The sequence below is a fragment of the Caretta caretta genome, chromosome 2 (genome assembly GCF_965140235.1).
Source record: "Caretta caretta isolate rCarCar2 chromosome 2, rCarCar1.hap1, whole genome shotgun sequence".
Lineage (NCBI taxonomy): Eukaryota > Metazoa > Chordata > Testudines > Cheloniidae > Caretta > Caretta caretta.
In genome coordinates, this window is record NC_134207.1 from 199,309,519 (window position 1) to 199,328,989 (window position 19,471).

The 19,471-nt window shown below is 42.1% G+C and overlaps 1 protein-coding gene across 3 annotated transcripts in view; it reads right to left on the reverse strand.

The window, feature by feature from the left end:
- The window catches only part of RARB (retinoic acid receptor beta), a 526,846-nt gene that overhangs the window by 302,044 nt on the left and 205,331 nt on the right, over nucleotides 1–19,471 (reverse strand). For all 3 annotated transcript variants that reach the window (XM_048838584.2, XM_048838585.2, XM_048838583.2), the window contains one exon: nucleotides 15,397–15,910. In XM_048838584.2, coding sequence (XP_048694541.1) covers nucleotides 15,397–15,574 — 178 coding nt within the window. In that variant the 5' untranslated portion in view covers nucleotides 15,575–15,910. The remainder of the gene's footprint in view (nucleotides 1–15,396; nucleotides 15,911–19,471) is intronic.

Below are 19,471 nucleotides of genomic sequence, written 5' to 3' on the forward strand. Positions count from 1 at the left end.
CAGGCTTGACAAAGCCCTGGCTGGGATGATTTAACTGGGAATTGGTCCTGCTTCGAGCAGGGGGTTGGACTAGATGACCTTCTGGGGTCCCTTCCAACCCTGATATTCTATGATTCTATGATTCTGAAGAACTCGGTACATCTGTGGCAGCTGGATGGTCTTTAGACAAATGAGGCGGCACTCAGACAGAACCAGTGAACATCTATCCTTACACTTTGGTACCAAGGTGACTGATGAAACCAGTGGATTTTCTTTTTACACGCTTTTGCCCTCCCATCTGGGGGTCTTCAGTAGAGCCAGTTCCAGGGGTGATATCTCACCGAACCTGGACAGGCTCAGGGAGGAAGCGTGTTTCTTATGGGCAGTCTTTGAAGGGGATCTGTCCTTGATACCATGAGAGTGCCCACTACTCTCATGGGGAGCCCTAGAAGAAAAGACCTTGGGCTTAGATCCTGAAAGCTTCAAAGCACGTGCTTGGAGGGGTACTGCTGGTCAATTGCGGCCAATAAAGAGAGGTGGTTTCTCTGGCCCAGATCGGACAGGGACCTCATAATCTTCTCCATCAGGTGGTTTTGTAGGCAAAGCTCCCGGGCTTCTTGAGTTCTGGGTGAGAAGGAGCCACAGATACTGCACTTTGCAGAGATATGTGCCTCACTCAGACCTAGTACAGGCACCACTGACGTTCGTCACTGATGGCGAAGGAGCAAAGGCAAGAGACGCAATTCTTGAATCCCAGGACCCAGGAATAGTCCCGGAGCCGGGAAAAGGCTCCCCAACTGGTGAAAAGAAATACCTATACTAACTATAAACTTTAACTACTAACTATTAAGCTAAGATATATAATTATTTACAAACATTTTCTTTCTTCACTGGTTAAACAACAGAATGAAAGAGGACACAATTCCGACTCAGGTCATGTTGTGGTAAGAAGGAACTGGAGAGCTGTCAATCCTCACTGCCTCTTATATCCTTGGTCGGGAGCATGAGGAGGGCTACTGCACATGTGCAGGCCAACAGACACTGATCTGAAGCATTTCCAGATTTGGGCTCATGGTGCGCATTTGTACCTATGTGTGCAATACACATAGGGACCAGCACTTGAAGAATACAAATTTGAAAGCTTTATGTCTACTTTCAAAAGTGTGCAGTACCGCATGACCAACGTGCTTCATAACAATACATAACTCCATCATTCCAATTTGAGCCAGAAAGATATTCTTCCACTCTAACAACACATCATACTGTGAGACAATTTAGAGAATTCTGACAAACTTACGGCCGCATGGCCTGAGGATTATATTCCTTTTGAAAGATTTACAACATATTTCATTGGCAATATATAAAATCAGCAGTTTACATCAACAGAATATTTCTTTCAAAGAACCAAGTAAGAGGCCAAGGTTAAAGTTGGATAAGTGGGTTAAGTCAGCTGGCGTAACAGTGAGTGATGGAGATCTTTGCAGCAAAGGGAGGAGTAGAGAGATCCCTTCACTATATATTTCTGACTTCCTAACATTTGGTGTTGATTTTTATATTTTATTTCGAGAGGAGGGTAGGAAAAGGCGTAGGTTGTTAGTTTCAATTATAGATTCTTTTTAACAACGTTTTGTTCCAGAATTTCCTTGTTTCAAGGTCCATGAGTGGGGGAACAATTCTGTGATAGAACTAATGATACCTACCACTTGTAGACATTAGCAAGTCCATGGGAAGAGAATTTATGGGGGTAAGTACTAGAATCAGTATGAGTCATCCATCTGTATGCTAACAGGCTTAGAGAATTTCTTAAAATTGGTTCTTATCTGAAAGCAGATCTACTCTGTCCCTCTACCTGCAGAATTGATTCTCTAAGTCTAGGAAAGCTTGTTGCTAGTTTTTAAGTGGCTTACACCTATGGGACTCCCAGGAATCACTCTGATAGTTACAAAAGGAGTCATGGGCATTTAGTCTGAGGGAAGAGCTATTACTGAGTAGTTTAATTTGAATAACTTTTAGGGGGAACACATGTAAAAGTGTTATGCTTCATAGAGCACATTAGGAGATGACAATACCATAACAGGTTTCAGAGTAGCAGCCGTGTTAGTATGTATTCGCAAAAAGAAAAGGAGTACTTGTGGCACCTTAGAAACTAACAAATTTATTTGAGCATAAGCTTTTGTGAGCTACAGTTCACTTCATCGGATGCATTCAGTGGAAAATACAGTGGGGAGATTTATATACATAGAGAACATGAAACAATGGGTGTTACTGTACACACTGTAACCAGAGTGATCACTTAAGGTGAGCTATTACCAGCAGGAGAGCGGGGGGGAAAAACTTTTTGTAGTGATAATCAAGTAATAGAGACTGGGAGTGGATAGGTCATTACACAAAGTAAAACTATTTCCCCATGTTTATCCCCCCCTCCACCCCCCACTGTTCCTCAGACATTCTTGTCAACTGCTGGAAATGGCCCACCTTGATTATCACTACAAAAAGTCAATTGTCCCCCCCACTCTCCTGCTGGTAATAGCTCACCTTAAGTGATCACTCTCGTTACAGTGCATACAGTAACACCCATTGTTTCATGTTCTCTATGTATATAAATCTCCCCACTGTATTTTCCACTGAATGCATCCGATGAAGTGAGCTGTAACTCACAAAAGCTTATGCTCAAATAAATTTGTTAGTCTCTAAAGTGCCACAAGTACTCCTTTCCTTTTTGTGAATACCATAACAGAGTTCCAAAATTTCTCAACTGTACTTTAAAATTGTTCATAAGTTAAGACAGTTCCTATCATGAAACCATCACAGAACATATTAGAATCCAACAGTCTGATTCTTTTGTGAATCCAACAGTCTGATTGTTTTAGAAGTCTCAGACTAAATGAATCCATCAAGAATTGAAGGCAGCTTGTTCCAAAAGCAGTGAGTCTTTTAAGGTTAGGGCTGATGTCATTAGCAGGATATTGTATTGGGGAACTCTTATCAGAATTGCTAGCATGATATCACATTGCCTGTACGTAAAGAAATTAATATTCAAATTCTGCCTATCCCACCTTCTGAATAGAAAAACTATGTGTAAAAATAAAAAGGGCACAGGTGATGATAAAAGGCGATGTCTGAAGACAGCTGGCAATTGCAGAGATGTGCAAATGGTAAAGAGTATATGGCAAGCCTTCAGTGTGACATGGGATTTAAACGAAGAGGAGGCAATAAAGGTGAAAAGCAGATACTCAAAGCTGTAACTACTGAAAAACATAAAACAGATGAAGTCCTTTAAAGTTTTAATTCATATCAGATTTTTTCCCTAATTCATTACAGATATAGCAATATTATTAGACTTATGCACAGCTGTTGAAAACTATAACTATGCTGAGTGAAAAAATCGATCATATATTAACTGTGATTCAACCACCACTGGAAACATTCCCCTCTTGTACACTGTAAGATACAGTGGGAACTGGGAGTCCTTGACCTTCTAAGTAATTAAGGGAATAAAGATATATTCTTGTTTTATTAGAGATTCAGAGAGACACTGAACTATTTGAATAGCTGAAGAATTTGACTGTATTTGCCTGTTCCTGAGTAGTGCGGATAGTTTAGCGCTCTCTTGGGGGCAACACATCGTAATGAATATCCGCTATTCATATTTAATGCAATCTACCAAAGAGTGCTTTTGGGAGGACTTTTTGTGTCAATACAATGATTAACAAGTGAACTGGAAAAGCAAATGAATGCCTACAAGGAGTGGAGCTAGGGAAACTATGTTGTAATACACTAAAGATACTGCATTCTACTGTATTAGTTTAATGATGTCAGTCAGTCCATATCTATTCCCAGAAAAAAAAAAACACACACCAACAACCACCTTTGAGATGGAGTCCAGGTTGTAAATAGCCAGCAATAATGTAAGAGAAAACAATCCTAATAGAACATAATGTTTTAAAACAACAATCTGCCTCGCTTGAGTATCTCAAAAAGGCTATTTCAAAACCACAGTATCTAGCTACTAAATACAGTAATAAGGGCTCACATAGCATGGTCAGAGTGGATTCTGTTCCCTGCCTCTCCCACGTTCTTGAATGGTTTTATTTTCCAGACATCTACACAAGTCCAAAAGACCTATACAGAACAGAATAGATGGGACATTCTATTTTAAGATTACACTTTTAAAACTGCAAACACTGGAAATTATGGAAATCTGCAGTTAAATTACCTTAACTCTATTCTTGCCACCCCACAGACTCTCCATGTAAAATGGTTATGATTATCTAATAAGTGGATCAGTTACTCACCTTATTGACTTTCAGTCAAAGTCCTTTATAATGATACGTTCACATCTCCCAATTCCTCCCTATATGTTCCTGGGACAAATAAAGGCAAGATCCTTGGGATCCAAGTCTTATGGTCAAGGGCTTGTGGATCAGATTGGAGCAGTGAGTCATAGGGAGAATAACAAGTGTATCATCGTATGATTGTTAATAGCTAACTGCTCTGTGGGCTGCTTCATTAGGAGGATTAGAGGCCATCTCAGGAGAAAGCAGACTGTCCCAAGTTAGGGAATTTTTTTAAAAAAAAAGTGGGCTTCATTTGTTTGTGCATCTAGCCCTCATTTAGAATTAATCCAGGCCATTTCTGTCTGTGTGGAAGTATTTAAATCTCTACTAAAAATCCCAAAAGGTGCACAACTACTTCATAACATACTTTAGTGGTATTTGTATTCAGACTGCATTGTGAAGACATTGCTATTTATGTTGCCAGTTCACTCAATATTATATTAAGAGAGAATTTGCCCTTTCAACTCTGGTACAAATATGTATTGGCAACAACTGATCTCTTTGGCTTTTATGTCATTTTCTGATACATTTTTCAAAATATGTTTCTATTTTTATATTGAGTTCTAATTCAGACCGCAACAGGAACAGGAAACATCATATTTGGATGGGGCCTTGAGAAGACACTCATCCAAGTATGGAAAAATGAGGATTCCTTGTTTTCTCAGATAGGCAATGACTACCATGAAGACCTTGGAGAACACCAGAGGCACTGCAGATAGTCCAAAGGGCAGTACTTTGTACTGGCAATAGTCTGTGCCCCCAAGAAATCGGAGGAATCATCTGTCTGCAGGGTGTGTGAAAATATGAAAGTATGCATCTTGGAGGTCGAGGGCTGAGAACCAGTCCCTCTGTTCCATTGCTGGGATAATAGTGGAGAGGATAACCACCTTGAAGCGTTGCAGTTTGACAAATTTGTTTAGGTTGTGAAGGTCCGTGATGGGACACTATCCACAGGAGTTTTTCTGAATCAGAAAATAGTGGGAGTAGAAGCCCTGTCCCCTGTGGAGGGCAGGGACTTGTTCTATGGCTCCCAATTGCAGAAGATTTTATTTCCTCCCCATAGAACGGACTCATGAGAGGGGTCCCTGAAAAGGGATGGGGAGGAGCGAGTGGAAGGATAGATAAGAAGGGGATGGAGTAGCCTTCCCTGATTATCTCTAGGACCTACTTGTCCAAGGTGATGAGACTCCCACGATAATAGGAATGGAGCCAGTCAGTTGTCAAACAGATGGAATGTTGAAGATAGTGGGCATGCCTGGAAAAGGAGCGTGCTTCTCGGGGCCTCAACCGCACCATCAAAACAGTTGCTTTGGTGGGGATATGTGAGAGGTAGACCCCTGAGGAGTGGACTGTCTACATTTATTAGGAGGCCTTAGTCGTTGGTGCTGGATGTCATAGTGCCATTGAGGAGTGTACTGAATCGTAAGGGGAGTTGGTACTTCCCCAAGCATCTCTTTGGTGCCGGCATGTATATCCTGAGCAAATTCAGTGTGCTTGGGAATCTTTAAGGGAGTGCAGAGAATTATCCATGACCTCCAAGAAAAGTTTCCGGCCTTCAAACAGTAAGTCCTCTACTGTGCTTTGTATGTCCTTAGGAAAACCCAAGAGTGGAGCCACAATGCATGCCTCTTGACTACAGCAGTCCCAATGCATGCCTCTTGACCACAGCAGTCCCAAAGAATCAAACAGCAGTGACTGTGGAGTCTAGTGAGGCTTGTAGGGCTGTACAGGCTAGGAGGTGCCCTTCCAATATGAAGGCTTGGAATTGCTCCCTCTTGGTCTCCAGTAGATCATGAAAAAGTTCCTCCAATTTGGAGTAGTTTATGTGGCGAACGGGGGAAGTCCCGGATGACTGGAAAAAGGCTAATGTAGTGCCAATCTTTAAAAAAGGGAAGGAGGAGGATCCTGGGAACTACAGGCCAGTCAGCCTCACCTCAGTCCCTGGAAAAATCATGGAGCAGGTCCTCAAAGAATCAATCCTGAAGCACTTGCATGAGAGGAAAGTGATCAGGAACAGCCAGCATGGATTCACCAAGGGAAGGTCATGCCTGACTAATCTAATCGCCTTTTATGGTGAGATTACTGGTTCTGTGGATGAAGGGAAAGCAGTGGATGTATTGTTTCTTGACTTTAGCAAAGCTTTTGACACGGTCTCCCACAGTATTCTTGTCAGCAAGTTAAGGAAGTATGGGCTGGATGAATGCACTATAAGGTGGGTAGAAAGCTGGCTAGATTGTCGGGCTCAACGGGTAGTGATCAATGGCTCCATGTCTAGTTGGAAGCCGGTATCAAGTGGAGTGCCCCAAGGGTCGGTCCTGGGGCCGGTTTTGTTCAATATCTTCATAAATGATCTGGAGGATGGTGTGGATTGCACTCTCAGCAAATTTGCGGATGATACTAAACTGGGAGGAGTGGTAGATACGCTGGAGGGGAGGGATAGCATACAGAAGGACCTAGACAAATTGGAGGATTGGGCCAAAAGAAATCTGATGAGGTTCAATAAGGATAAGTGCAGGGTCCTGCACTTAGGACGGAAGAACCCAATGCACCGCTACAGACTAGGGACCGAATGGCTAGGCAGCAGTTCTGCGGAAAAGGACCTAGGGGTGACAGTGGACGAGAAGCTGGATATGAGTCAGCAGTGTGCCCTTGTTGCCAAGAAGGCCAATGGCATTTTGGGATGTATAAGTAGGGGCATAGCGAGCAGATCGAGGGACGTGATCGTTCCCCTCTATTCGACATTGGTGAAGCCTCATCTGGAGTACTGTGTCCAGTTTTGGGCCCCACACTTCAAGAAGGATGTGGATAAATTGGAGAGAGTCCAGCGAAGGGCAACAAAAATGATTAGGGGTCTGGAACACATGACTTATGAGGAGAGGCTGAGGGAGCTGGGATTGTTTAGCCTGCAGAAGAGAAGAATGAGGGGGGATTTGATAGCTGCTTTCAACTACCTGAAAGGGGGTTCCAAAGAGGATGGCTCTAGACTGTTCTCAATGGTAGCAGATGACAGAACGAGGAGTAATGGTCTCAAGTTGCAGTGGGGGAGGTTTAGATTGGATATTAGGAAAAACTTTTTCACTAAGAGGGTGGTGAAACACTGGAATGCGTTACCTAGGGAGGTGGTAGAATCTCCTTCCTTAGAGGTTTTTAAGGTCAGGCTTGACAAAGCCCTGGCTGGGATGATTTAACTGGGAATTGGTCCTGCTTCGAGCAGGGGGTTGGACTAGATGACCTTCTGGGGTCCCTTCCAACCCTGATATTCTATGATTCTATGATTCTATGTAGTTATAGGTTTCAGAGTAGCAGCCGTGTTAGTCTGTATCCGCAAAAAGAACAGGAGTACTTGTAGCACCTTAGAAACGAACACATTTATTGGAGCATAAACTTTTGTGGGCTACAGCTCACTTCATCAGATGCATAGAATGGAACATATAATAAGAAGATATATATATATACATACAGAGAACATGAAAAGGTGGAGTAAGAGGCTAATTAATTAAGATGAGCTATTATCAGCAGGAGAAAAAAAACCTTTTCTAGTGATAATCAATATGGCCCATTTAGACAGTTGACAAGAAAGTGTGAGGATACTTAACATGGGGAAAGAGATTCAATATGTGTAATGACCCAGCCACTCCCAGTCTCTATTCAAACCCAAGTTAATGGTATCTAGTTTGCATATTAATTCAAGCTCAGCAGTTTCTCACTGGAGTCTGTTTTTGAAGTTTTTCTGTTGCAAAATTGCCACCTTTAAGTCTGTTACTGAGTGGCCAGAGAGGTTGAAGTGTTCTCCTACCGGTTTTTGAATGTTATGATGCCTGAAGTCAGATTTGTGTCCATTTATTCTTTTGCATAGAGACTGTCCGGTTTGGCCAAGGTACATGGCAGAGGGGCATTGCTGGCACATGATGGCATATATCACATTGGTAGATGTGCAGGTGAACGAGCCCCTGATGGCGTGGCTAATGTGATTAGGTCCTATGATGGTGTCACTTGAATAAATATGTGGACAGAGTTGGCATCCCACTTTGTTGCAAGGATAGGTATATATATCTTCTTACTATATGTTCCATTCTATGCAGCCCATGAAAGCTTATGCTCAAATAAATTTGTTAGTCTCTAAGGTGTCATAAGTACTCCTGTTCTTTTTACGTAGTTATACTTTGTCATAGTTTGAAATCCTAAATTGGAGTGTGGCTGATGAATATGCCTTGCATCCAAATAGGTCCAGATGTTTCCATTCTCTGTCTCATTTATTAGAATAGGATTGGAACTGACTGTCTCTCTTTTGCACTGCACTGACCACTAGAGAATTTGGAGTAGGGTGCAAAAATAAGAATCCTCATCTTTCTCCGGAACAGAATATTTTCTGTTGGCATGTTTGCTGGTTGGAGGGATAGACGCCGGGGACTGCCACAGCACCTTCGTGGGGTCAAGAAGAGCCTCATTAATTGGCAAAGCGATCTTGGCAGAAGAGATTGTATGTAATATATCCAGCAGTTTATGCTGTTGGTCTTTAGCCTCCTCCAACAGGAGCTCTAAAGATTCTGTAACCCAGCAGAATAACTCCTGAAAGTGTCTGAAGTTGTCGGCAGATGTGGAGGGTTAGGGCATCATCAGGTGAGGAGGATGAAAAATGTAAAGTTGGTGGAGACTCTTCCTCCTCCTGTTCAGTTAATGCCAGCAGTGGTTTGACCTCCTGAGGGCGAGAAACTGACAGAGAAGGGAGAAGTGTAGGTATCCGTCAATGCTCCCTATATAAGGGTTCCCAATTCAGCCAGTTTGGTGGGAGTGGCACATATGGCTACATCCATAGTGGTCCCTGCCAGGCTTGAGGACCAGCAGGAGACTGCATATAGTGAGGATGGGCAAGTATGAATTGCCCCATAGTCGAGGGAAAAATAGAGCCCTCGTCTTCCTCATCATCATCGTCAGTAGGGAAGAGAGGTACCATTCTTGGTGGAGAGACAGAATGAGTCTGGAGAAAAAAGTGGAAGTGGCAGGGAGAGGTCACATCACAGAAGAGGAGACTCAGTAGTGTCAGAGACCAGCAGATCTGTCGGGTATCTGAAGTCACGTGGAGGGAGGAAAAGCCTCATCAGTGTTGATGGAAGACATGGCACCGAAGACAGGGTCTCTGAGACTAGGTTGGTGCTGACAATTTTGCTGGTGCCAAGTGTGATACAGCATGGCCAGAAGGCAGCAGGAGAGTGATACAGGAGAGATATGTAAGTCCCAAGATGAGGAGAATCCTTATTCCCTGCAGAGGGAAGAAAGGTTTCTATAGATCAATTAAAAGCACCTGAAGCCAATTATAGCACCTGAAGCTAGCCCCCTGATAAAAACCCCCTGCTTCAATCTGCCAAGGAAACAGAGAGGTTTGGAGTTGGAGCAGAGTGCAATTTGGAGGAGTTGAAGTAGAGGAGAGTTTGGAGAAGTGCCCTGGCTGGCTAGAAGACCAAGACCCTAGGTAAAGAGACACCCGGCTTGTGCAGAGAGAGAGAGAGAGGGCAGGAAGCCCCACAAGCTGAAGAGCAGGAGACCGAAGTAGCCCAGGGGAAGGAAGCACTAATTCAAGTGGTTTATCACTATGCCTAGGGCCCCTGGGCTGGGACCCGGAGTAGAGGGCGGGCCCGGGTCCCTCCCTCTCCACTACCCTTCTCTGGGTTACTAGTGAGACAGTAGATACGCTAGTTCAGGGGCAGGAACCCCCGCCCCCCCCCCGAAGAGGAAGCGCGGGACCCACCATAATCGTACCGGCAATTTGCCACACAAGGTCTTAATCAACGTTGATGGTTTCATCGGTGCCAGAAATGGCATCCGTGCCATAGCTCCTGAAGGTGGCCCGGCTTGGTCCCCAGAGCTGTAAATGGTGCCAAGGGATGTAGGTCTGCTCGGTTAGAGTCTTTTGACCCTTTCTTTGAACCAGTACTGGAGGTGCTCGGATGAGCCCTGGAGCTGTGTATCCCGTCAGATGAGGCTGTAGTAATCGACATCGCTGGGGATGGCATTCTGGTGGGCTGTGCCTCAGAGTGTGAGGAGGAAGCCCATTTCTTGTCATCCGAACGAGCAAGGGAGACAGGGAAAATAAGGACTGGCAGATGACCTGGCAGAGCGTGAGATGGGGTGCTGGAATGGGGGAGGTCAGGGGTCTGGCTCATCCATTTTTTGCCATGCCCCCTTCCTTATTTCTTCCCCACCCCTCAAAGCCCTGCCCTCACCAGCCAGGCTGGCAGATGGAGCCTGACCAGGGAACCCAGACAGCTGTGGGGCACCATGCCACGGACCCTCCTCCACGTACCTGGGGGTGGGGGAGGGGGAGCGAGAGCAGTCTTGGCCCCTGGCCCAGCCCTGCAGCCCCCCCGCTCAGGGCAGGTGGAGGGTCTGTGGCTCCCCACAGCTACTGACACAGCTCTTTCCATGGCCAGGCTGCCCCGCCCGGTGCCCCCAACTGGAGTCGGGTTGAGGTAAGAGCTGCGCAGGCAGCTATGGGAAGCCACAGACTCTCCTGTCTGGGAAGGGGGCCCACAGGGTAGAGACATGGGCTGGGGCCTGCTCTTTGCCCCCCATCCCCGGGCAGGTGGAGGATCCGCAGCTCCTGCTTTTGGTTTGGCCAGGGATGGGGCTTCAGATGGAAGAGGGGGGCAGGGGCGGGTCCCCCCGCTCTTGGAATGACTCCACTGCTCCTGGCATGAGGGTCTCTCTGGGGAAGAGTCTGGGCCTGCTCCTGATGCCAGTCAAAGCGACTTCTTCGTAAGGAGTTTCAATCTAATGTCCCAGTCCTTTCTGGCCATGGGTGTGAGGCCGAGACAGTGGGAACACTTTTGTGGGACATGTCCCTCTCCCAGAGAGCAGATACACTGCATGTGGCCATCCCTTACCAGGAAGGTGGCTCCGCAAGAAATGAACCTCTTAAACCCAGGGGATCTGGGCATAAGAGTAGAGGAAAAAGCTTCCCAATTGGGAAGGGCAGGAAGTTGGGGCAAACAGAAACTCAAGCTATGAAAGAACTGTAAAGGGAAAGAGAAAATTAAAAAAAAATATTATTTTTATAGAAGAGGAAAGGAGAAGAAAAAGAAGAAAATACTAACTACTCTGCTGTGGATTCCATTCCAGACCAAAGGGGGTAAAGAAGGAACTGGGGGCAGTCGGACTGTACAGCACTATATATAAGTCCGGCGGACAGCACAAGGGGGGGAAGGTGCACGTGTGGTCCAACAGACACTGCTAATGAAGATTTCTAGTCCCAGGCACAGGGGACATTGCCGCACCAACAAGTTGAGCACCCATAGGGACATCACTCGAAGAAGAACTAGTCCAACAGTTGCTGGTGCACGACTCTGACTTAAAAGATATTAAAGTGGCTCTGAGCTCCATTTTCTTCCATGTTGTCTTTGTTCCTGCTTAGGTTCCAAGAAGAACTTCCTTGTCCAGAGCACTATCAGTGCACATTTTTTCATGGATTCATAGCCACAGGAACTGAGAACGAAATGACCCACTGAAGCACGAAATACCATTACTAAACCAACCATCCTGTAACTATCTCAGTTAATTTTTTTGAAGTGGATAAGGTTTGTGATTCGTCATTATGAATGCTATTGCATGCGCGTGCACAATGAGTACTCCCAAATGGGACTACTGAAAATCTCTCCTTTGTGCTGCCCAGAGTTAGTACAGCACTAGGTGAATCAATCTTCTTATAAAAGTAATTATCTTCTTAACCACAGTCTCTCTTTTATTCATTCAATGTTAATATACAGTTCACCTATGTGTAAAGGTAATATTTTTTCTTTTGTTACTGACCTTTTTAGCATTGTGACCAACCTTATAATTATTAAGGATTTTGCACTATGTATCTCAGTCTAAAAACAGAAGTCAAGTCAGAGGTGAACGAGTCAACACCATTATCAACATCAGTGAAATTAATTCACTATAACACTGTTCTCTTACTGTAGGCCACTTATGCCCATAAAATTAATCTGTCTAAAAGCCTTTTGTCTCTTTAATAGGAGAAGGGGCTGATGATGAGGCCTCTTATTTCTATGACATGTCAGTTCCAACTGTAGATACAAGATGGCTGAATTTACAGGTACTTGGTATAATGGAAAAAGTCTGAAGTCAAGACAGAACAAAAAATAATACAGTAAAATAATATGAAGTCTTTCAGCATAAACTGTACCAACCTTGATACCTCTGAACAAAAGCTGATAAATTACATTATTTTAAAAAAACTAAAGGGACCAGAGGTCTTTATTCCTGACAGTGTTCCTATTATCTAAAATATTACTTCCTGTGAATATTGAACTCATGCAGTTGAAAGATAAATAGCACAGAGGATACAGTCACATATAGTGCAGGGCTTCAGGCAGATACTGGGCAAGTTTCTTCTCACTCATATAGCTTCTCACTACAGAACTGTATTCCCCCAGTGTCCAGTTCTGGCTCTCATTTTAATAGAAAGACTGCTGACCATGCTAAACTGTACTAAACTGTGTGGTAGTTTTGTGACATGGAAAAATTAGTTAGAATAGGCCACTCTGACAACTTTCAAGAATCTGAATCCAGGCCTCTTGAGATATAAAGTCAATGCACTAGGTTCCTGTCTCAGGGCTCCTGAATGATTTATAAATAACTTACCAGAACTCTAAAGGCCTAAATTCAAAAGAGGCTGCCACTTCTATAAGATCGGAAAACAAAATAAGTGAGAAATATCAATCAAAAGTGCCAGCTGCCTGCAGGGATCTCTTCCTGCAAGAAATTTTTGTCCCATTGAGCCCCCTCAACATTTCACAAAGAGACCATAATTTTCAGACACAGGTACCTAGTGCTAGGCTCTGAAGTGACCAGATTTTTATGGTCAGTGAAGTCAATGGGAACTGTTGGTACTCCGCACCCCTAAAGAATCAAGCTAATTTTACTTACATATGTAAATATGAATAAAAGTGTCTGACTTAAGGCAAGCACCTTTGAAAATACTGAAAACTGGAGGATCGGACCATGACAGTGGAGACTTAAAAGAGACATTCACAAATTTTCAAAACTGGCCATTTGTTTTAAGTGCCTACAATAGACAATTGGCTTGATTTTTAGAAGTGATGAGCAGTCACATCTCCTACTGATTTGCTTTTAATACAATCTTAATGTAATAAGAACATGATTGTTGTGAAGAACAATTGTGCATATACAGTCCTATATATCTTGGATATTTACCAATATATGTCTTTAAAAAGGTGCTGTGGACTAATCATCTATCTGGTCCATGTGACAAAAGAACTTTCTTACAAAATCAGAGCAAAAACTCAGTTCAGTATTCTGATCACTTCTAAAGGGACTGGGAAATCAAATGCTTAAAATGTTTTCTAACTTGTAGCTGTTTCTTCTTTACGTCCTATAAAACAAATCACGTAGTGCAATAAAACAGAAGAAACTAAGAGCCTGACCCTGAAAACACTTAATATGCCTGCATGTTGTCTCACCTAAGTCTACATGCATGGGGAAATCACACCCCTCTTGAAGTTAATAGCAAAACTCTCATTTATTTCAGTGAGGCCAGGAGTTCATTTGTAAGTGGATAAAGGAGGGGCTTCACATGCAAGCGACACTAACAAGCATTTGAATTTCTTCATTCCCTCAGTATCATGTTAAAATGTTGCTTTCCTTCTTCGTCTCTATGGTTTTCTTCTTTTTTGTTCCCCTTCCTTGTGTGGAACTCAAAACTTTGTATGCTTTTTCACTCCAGCACATATTTTAGTAGGTAATATCAATACTCTGCAAGCCCTTTGTAGCTTTCTGTTTAGTCAAGAGACTTCTTAATATGGAGCATTTACAGCAAGATCCTTTAACGAACATTTGTACAATAAACGTGAGCTGTGAAATGAAAAAGAATACTCCCCCAATATCCCACTGAGCATGCACTGCTTTTCCTCATGTAGGGCCTAACTCTGCACTGTTACACCACTGAAAATATGGAGTAACTCACTTTCCTTAAATGATGTTACACTGGGTTTACACTAGTGTAACTGGGAATATCATTTGGACCCATGGCCCTTCCTTTCAGTGCATTTGAAAGTAAGTCCTAGCAAGAAACATGGCAGTGTTCATTAAAAAGCACTGAAAACAAATCACTTTGGCTAGTACACTTAGTAATATTGAACTCCAGCATTTTAAAGAGGATATACCAGACAACAGAGCACCATATTACTGCATATGAGTTTCAGATGCATACGCAGGTACTAACAGTGCAGCCACAAAATACCTACTGATTCTAGTGGGGATTCTGTGTGCAGCTACAGAATCAGAACCTTAGTATGGCATGCAACAGGGAAGCAAAACAAAAAAGCACTATTAATTATGTACTAACATAAGCAATAGCTATTTACTAATGAGAGATGAAATTATTTTTCTGTGTGATTTGTTAAAAACACATCTATGGTCTGACCTATGGTGGTATTATAGGGTATCGCCACAGCTACTAACGAACAACAATGTAAGATTTCCTAATGTCATCTAGCAGGTTTTATCCCAGCTATGAAAATCATCAGTGATATTTCATACTATTGCATGTATATTTATTTTTTTTAAAAGGAAGAGAAAAATAAAAATCATATTTCAAAATAAATTTGTTTTTAAAGAAAGGGAGGCTAGTGGCAAATGAACAGCTGTAATTAACCTTACAATAATCAACCTGTTCATTCTTTAATAAAGGAAATTACAGTAAAGCCTCAGAGTTATGAACATCGGAGTTATGAAATGAACAGTCAACCACATACCTCATTTGGAACTGGAAGTACACAATCAGGGAGCAGCAGAAACAAAAAAAAAAGCAAATACGGTACAGTACTGTAAAGTAAACCGCTAAAAAAAATAAAGGGAAAGCAGCATTTTTCTTCTGCATAGTAAAGTTTCAAAGCTGTATTAAGTCAATGTTCAGTTGTAAATTTTTGAAAGAACAACCATAACGTTTTGTTCAGAGTTACAAACATTTCAGAGTTACGAACAACCTCCATTCCTGAGATGTTCGTAACTCTGAGGTTCTACTGTAGTAAATAACAGCCATAAGAACCAATAACGGGGCACTTACTTGCAGGTGATGGGGTGCTGCATCCACTTGTTGGTGGGTTACCCTGGAGTCCATGAAGGGAAGGAAGTGAAAGTCCACCGATGACTGGAGGAAAAAGTAATGGATACGGAGCTGTTGGATAGTGATTCATATGTCCATTCACGGTTGGTACTGGACACGTGTGGCTGCTGGTTGTCATGTTAATACCTCAAAGGCTATGCAGTGTACAAATACTATGTTGCATTACTCCAGGCCAGCAAATGAATATCTCAACTTGTGAATGGAAGAGGCTGACAAACCTGCAGGTGCTGCTTGAGCTGGATTGTGTGAAGATGAGAAGATAATTCACTAGATAACAATCTTTTATTTCATTGCTGCTTTCTACTGTTTTTTCCAGTACCTTCTTGCTGTGCAGATTGAGAATAGAAAATCTTCTTTTCCTACACTGTGCATGTGGTGTGCAGCGCAGTTGCTTATTTAAATAACCTTTTTTCTGGAAAGATAGCTTCACTCTACAGATGCATGCTGATTTATTCTGGAGGGAAAAAAACAAAATAGATTGGTATATTATGCACAAAAGCTGAAAATCTTTCTATTCTGTGCTTACTTTGTAAAGAGAGGTATTTACCATTGTCCCATAACATGGGCCTGACAATAAGATTTCAGCACTGAATGTTTTATTGCTAATCAGACATAACTTCTGTTTTAGAAACTGCCAAATTCTGAAATCCTGATGGGTGGGGGGGGGTGGAGGGATCAAGTAAAGATTAAATGTTCTTGAAGGTACAATATATCAGCACAAGTCAAATCCTATAAATATATTTGGGGTGTATTTTTTTAAAGTGTGTTTAGCAAATACAAATCATTCCAGTTTCAGTCCTGAAGACTCATCCCCATAAGAGATACAGAATGAGCGGCTGGAATGCAAGCTCCCCACTCTACTTCACCAGAGTGCCTCAGTTGTGGTCCAGAAGAACCACCTCTGTGGTTCATTGTCAATAGCCCGTTCAACCCTTGGCCTCTTGTCTTAGGGTATTGTCTATACTGGGAACATGTATTACCTAACACAAAGACAGTGTAAACAAGCCCTTAGACTGCTAACAAGGTTATCTATTAGTGTGAATAATTATAGGGTTTTATATAATGCATGTTACTTGGGGCTTCCCTTGAAGAACACTCAGAAGTTTCAGCTATTTCAGGCTGGTATAACAGTAAACTATACTTCTGCTGTGGGCTTCTCTTCTGCTTTCAGGTGCAAGGGAAGGTGGTGGATACAATTTTTAAAGGCCTATATCAATAGGGACTTAGCTTCCTCCCTCCATACCTCATCAAAATAACTGAGATGCTCCTCTTTGTGCTAGTCTCTAGATTCAAAGTCTTGAACTGGAGGAGCAGCATTTTTGGCGGCATCCTAAACAGTGAAATTTGCTCCCTCTGAATGTCTAATTTATCTCATTAGATTTCAGGGTATGATGCATGGCTCATCTTTTCCTCCAATCATTTGCTTCGCCTTTGCCAAGGCTTAACAGATTTTGAAATCTAGTGACAGGCTGCTATTATTGCTGACTGTGAACACTACTAGTTGATGTTTGTTTTTAACTTATGTCATGGCGTTGGGTGCGTAATAATTTTATGGACTCTATGCTGAACTCCTGCCACTAGGAGTTATAGCAATCAGAATGAGTACAGTTCATTTTCATTTGCTTAATGATGGACCAAAGCCCCAAGTTCATATTTATCCATGACCTTAAAAAAAGGACCAAAATATGAACCATTAACCACAACACTGGACTCTTAAGTGGGCAAAAGCATGAGAAGTCAGCAAATGGAATAGGGATGGCTCCTCAAGTTCTCCCACAAAAGGAGTCAGTAGGCTCCCCCAACATCTCTGACTGGGGTAAGGGGAGGAAGAGCCACATGGCATCTTAGCCTTTCCCATCAGCAAATAGTCAGTAGGCATCCCTGACATTTCCTGCTTTCATGCAGTGAAGTCCTCAGATGTATAAAGGCTTCAGTGCAGAAGGGTGTCAGCCCAGAAATCATTAGCAGCTGCAAACAACAAAAAATAAGATTTCTTTGTTGTATAGTGCTTTTCATCCACAGATCACCAAGCGATTTACAATGGAGGGTGAGTATCATTATCTCCTTTTTAGATATGGGGAAACTAAGCCACAGAAGTGAAGTGACTTGCTCAAGGCGACGGAACAGATCAGTGGCAGAGGTGGGAAAATGGTGACAACACAGCTTTTAAGGGTAGTTGCTGCTAGTCAGGCCATGGATTGGCATTATGAATTAAAATGAGAAATAAAAACCAAATTCATATGTTTGCCTGCCTGGCACACAGAAATGGAATATTTCTACTATATGTGGAATAGGAGGAAAGGCTACTAGCTGTGCACATTTTGACACAGCAATTTGTGCTGAGCACAACATGTTTAAGGGTAACAAATGTAGTTGCAAGTACTTGATAACTGTGTAACTTATGTGTGAATAGCGTTAACACAGATGAAGCTAGACATGCATGGGGAGGAGAATATAATGATTGGTATATTGCACTAAACACAGATTAGGGGGAAGGCAGAAAGAGCACTGATCATGTTGCTTTTGAGGACCGTCTTCCAGGAGATCAGTGAAACGATACTGGTCTTGGAGGAAACTACTCATAGCCAAAATAATGGGTCACAATGACATCAAGAGAAAACTGAAAGTTAAGAGATGGGGGGAGTTAGATATTAAAGAATCCCACAAAGGAGGGACAAAAATAAAATCTAATGGAATTTCCAGGAGCAATTTAGCGAGAGTATGGGAGGATCCCATGCACCAATAACTTCCTAAAACTCAGGTGCTTATAAGTTGGGGAGGCACAAAGAACAAATTTACCCTGAAGTCAAGGGACTTGGACCAGGGATAAATGAGGCCCTTTTTAGTTATTTAGTCAATGATTTTTAGGTCAAGGTCACCTATTTTTAAATAAGGCCTGCAGAAATAAAATACAGCTTATAAAGCTATCAGATACTTTCAACTATATTTCTGTTAGCTCAATCATGCAGAGCTCAGCACACATTACCAAAATGTGCACAGCAGTGGTCTTTGCTAATATTTCAGACAGAGCAGAAATACGACTATGTGATGAGCTAAGCAGGCAACATATTACACACATGATTTTTACTGCCTTTCTTTTATCTTCAATTCACTTATTATAAAGTACCCACTAGCAAGTTTTTAAACTTATCATGTAAAAGCGCAAATGCGAGGGGAAAAAAAGTGGAATTTCATATTACTTTTTGCCTTTTTGGTCTAAAATGAAAAATTGCAGCATATTAGTCCATAAAAGTGGACTAGATATTTTGATTTCATTTAAAAAAAAAATACAAGGCCCAGTTCTTCCAACACTTATCCAAACAACTAGCCTTATGGAAGGCTAGTTTCAGATGGAAGCAATGGATTAGAGTTGAAATATTCAAACATTAGTTCAAGACACTAATGTTTAAACTTCAGCTACATCATTCTTTCCAGAATTACTAAAGAGAGACATACCTGTACACTTGAATGTTAGCTTATTTTTTATGAAAAATAACTACTTTTTGTAGAAAAATGAAAATTTGAAATGAAAATAAGGTCATCTAGTCATTTCCCAAAAAATGCTAGAATACTTTCTATAATACATTTTCTAGTGACTTGAAAATGCATCAGCATTTTCATAAAAATCTTAATGTGCATGTTCATGCAAAAATTATAGCTCCAAACTATGGATTATCATATAATCATAAACATTGTCAGTATATATATAAGCCATTATTATATATAAATTACACACTCCTGGAACATTAAATCTTTTCCTGCCTTTCCAAAAACTCACTGCTATTCATTAGATTTCAGTCTTCAGAGAAGAAAATCTCCTGTAGAATAGGAAGGATTTTAAGCTTCATTCACTGTCTTGTTCTGTAGATATGCGCAGACAAGCAACATGGTATAATAAGGAAGATAGTGGTGGTTCGAAAACTGGGTCTCCACAGGCAATTAGCACTCGCATGAAGTATGAGTGGGTCAACACTTATAAGATACCCAAAAGATTGTAGAGGAAATTATTAGGAAG